At 37.3% G+C, this 3,456-nt stretch overlaps 1 protein-coding gene across 1 annotated transcript; it reads right to left on the bottom strand.

The window, feature by feature from the left end:
- Nucleotides 1-533: 533 nt before the first annotated feature.
- LOC107100809 (probable G-protein coupled receptor 25) lies at nt 534-2,196 on the bottom strand. The gene has a single exon (XM_015399453.1). The coding sequence runs from the start codon at nt 2,082-2,084 to the stop codon at nt 978-980; it is 1,107 nt and encodes a 368-aa protein (XP_015254939.1). The 5' UTR covers nt 2,085-2,196; the 3' UTR covers nt 534-977.
- Between the last annotated feature and the right edge of the window lie 1,260 nt (nt 2,197-3,456).

Below are 3,456 nucleotides of genomic sequence, written 5' to 3'. Positions count from 1 at the left end.
AGGTGTTTTCATTGTCATTGAATAATGATAAATTTAACATAACATCAAATATGACCTGAATTGCAGCTTAAGGGTGACACGAAACCACTTTGATGGTTTTATGTTTCGACTGTGAGGACTTCTGAATGTGTGAAAACTCATCTATAGCGTACACTCATGTGAAACTTTTTCAACCGTTATTACAGCATGTTGAAGACATATTTTTATGGTTATTTCTGTTGTTATTAAAACAATAATTATTGTGATTATTATTATTGCAATTATTACAATTATTTATGTTTTAAATGTCTTAATTTAGTCATTTAAAATATATATTTAAACTGTAACTTACATATTTGCAGTCAAAGATATTATCATTTTATGAACAACTTGAAATGATAAAAGTCAAAATATATAGACAAATTTTGTTAATTTGTCTGCATATTTGGTCATTATAATTGAATAAAAATTGTTTTATGTCATTAAACCTGCAGGAATACAGCTGCAAAATCTTTATTTTATTTTCAACATAAAAGTTTACAAAAGTTCTTGAATTTTACAGTGGATTATGAAGGCTCAAAAAAAGTACAAAATTACACATTTAAGGAGATAACATAAAAATATGAAATCCTTAAAATGTAAAGAAATGAAGTATTTACAGTTGGATTAATGCTTTACTGCAAATCCTAGAACACAATAACAACACAGCCAGGTCTGCACTTCTGTCCAGCATAAGCAAAAATAAACAGCATTTTCTACATAAGAAAAACATCAGAATTTTAAAACTTTACATGTAAAATCTATAAAATACTCTTTAAGAAAAAAGTAAAAATAAAAGAAAGGATTCTTAACTGTTGTATTGCAATAAAACCTGGCTGTTACTCAGAGAAAATAGACAGAAATTGAAATGTGAATGAAATCCAATCTGCCTGTTATTTGGATTTAAGAGAAGTGTAAAACAATTACTTTACCACCTCCAGACTTCTAGAAGGGAATTTTCAGTTCTCCTCCTTCAGGGACATTTGAAGCTGCGATCGCCCACCATTTGTCGCAAAGCTCTCAGAAGTGCCAGGGTTGGTGTACGAAGCAGAAGAGTTGAAGCTGTGCAGCACTTTTGTCTTCCCGATGCAGCTCTGGAACAGAAACTGTGCCCGGCGCCTGAAGTGGTGGTCCAGGAAGAAATAGATGGCAGGGTTGACGCAGCTGTTGAAGAATGCCAGGCAGCCGGAGATGAGATTCCCGTTGTTGAGAAATGCATTGGTTTCACAGCTCAGAAGGGTGTCTTTGAGACGGGAAATGATTTTGATGGACTTAAAAGTGTTGTAGGGCAGCCAAGACACAATGAACGCCAGGATGATGCAGAGGACCATCTTCAGGGAGTGTCTGCGACGGGCTTCGGCTCGGGTGTTCCCAGCAGTGACCTGGTGCCTGTTGAGGTGCATGATGATGGTCCCGTAGCAGAGCACGATGATGAGCACTGGGATGATGAAAGTGAGGAACGCCATGGCCAGGTTAATGCCCAAGAACACTGAACTTTCATCTTCCATGCAGGCCTGACCACCCTCATACAGCACCAAGTTACGGTAGACCAAAGACGGGATGCCAAGGATGAGGGAGACGATCCAAAGGGCAGCACAAGTGATGCGAATGCACTGACTACTCCTCAGGTACCGGGAATCCATCATCCTCACTATAGCCAGGTAACGGTCAATGCTCATGCAGGTGAGAAAGAAGATGTTGGAGAAGCGGTTGACAGAGATGATATAGCTGCTCAGCTTGCAAAGAAGTGAACTGGCATCACCAAAGTCCCAGCAGTTGTTCTGGCTGGAGGAGATGGCCCACAGAGGCAGTGTGAGGACAAAGATCAGGTCAGCCAGGGCCAGGTTCAGCACAAAAGTGTCCACCAGGCGACCCCCTTTTTTGCCTTTGCTTCCCACCACTGTGATCACGAAGATGTTGCCCCAGAATCCAGTGAAGAATATCAGGTAATAAATAACCGGTAGGAAAATGTAGGAGCCCTGCATGCCTGAGTAGAGGCACATATCGTCAAACTGGTCATATTCAGTATCATTAAAGTAATAGAAAGTACTATTTTCGTCCGACATGCTGATCAGAGAAGCTGTGCTTCAGCAAGTTGGCTGATCTAACCTTCTGAGCACACTGTCACTCAATATTACGGGTACAAACCACAGAAAAAAACAGATCCTATTTCAGTTCTCTTCCCCTCACCATCACAACTGTCTTTCTTTATCTGCCTGACTAGACTTCCCCTTATACCCATTTTCACGTAATATAAGATTTTCTAATTGTAATATAAAATGTAATTTTGAACTTGAGAAAGATCAGTCAAAGACTAAGAGGAAGTTATAATTAATCTTTTGCATAAAAATTTGATTTTTTTTTTAATGTAGTCTCTTGAGATTGTTTTTTAAACACCTGTCACCTGGTTTAGATTTATCTGCTCTTCAATCATAAGAATTATTAATATTTTGTTTAAATATCACTTTTCCCCCCAAAATGTTATGTTTTATGGTCTCATATGCTTCTATTTGACCAGTAGAGGGCAGATGAGCCTTACTTCTTTCAGCATTATGTTTCAAAACCTCTTGTTCTACACTCTCATATATTCTATACTTAAAAAGTATTTTAGCTTCTGACAAAATCTTATAATTTACTTAAGTACTTACATTTGGAGACAAAATGCTGTATAACATGTTTATATCACAACGGCAAATGAATGTGCTAAATCATTCATTTCAATTAAGTTCTAACTTTAATCAGATTATACAGTCAGTCAGATATTTTAAAGGCTTTTTATCTAAGGAAATCCAGCCATTGGAGTCATCCTTAATGAGCATATCACAAAAGTAGACTTTTGCTTGTATTTTTTGCTTAAATTTGCAGCAATCCCTCATACAGAACCTGCAAAGAGCAACAATGAGGAGGAAAGAATTACATTCTCACAGGGGGGAAAGCTCTAACAGGACCAGAATCAATGTGAGCAGCTTTCTACCAAGACTAAGTTGTGGGTTTATAGAGATAGATAAAGACACACCAAAGGAACATAGAAGCAGAGATTCATAAATGCTTTCTATGTGAGAAAAGGTAATGGTAAACTAGCTCCATAGCTCTATGTAGAAAAGAAACATTTAAGCAGATCAGCTCTAAGTGTGTATTTATATCTAAAGAATGAAATAGAGCACATCCAGTTATTCACAGTAAAAGTTGAGCCTATAGCTGTGTGTGGGAGACAAAGAGGACTAAAAACTATAGCAGTTGCAACTGTTATATTTATAATGGCTAAATGAAGCTACCATGAAAGAAGATGTTAGAAATTGAACCAAAAAATGCAGCAGAACTTAGAATTAGGAGTAGAATTAGAATGTAACAGAGTGAGGAAAAGTGGTCCCTATGTCCTCCAGCAACCTAAGCCTATAGCAGCATAGCTTTGGAAGTCAAAATGTTCTAATTTAATTG

This window comes from Cyprinodon variegatus, unplaced genomic scaffold (genome assembly GCF_000732505.1).
Source record: "Cyprinodon variegatus isolate N-32 unplaced genomic scaffold, C_variegatus-1.0 Scaffold1014, whole genome shotgun sequence".
Taxonomy (NCBI): domain Eukaryota; kingdom Metazoa; phylum Chordata; class Actinopteri; order Cyprinodontiformes; family Cyprinodontidae; genus Cyprinodon; species Cyprinodon variegatus.
The sequence above is the reverse complement of the archived record's forward strand: the minus strand, read 5'-3'. Positions and strand labels throughout refer to the sequence as shown.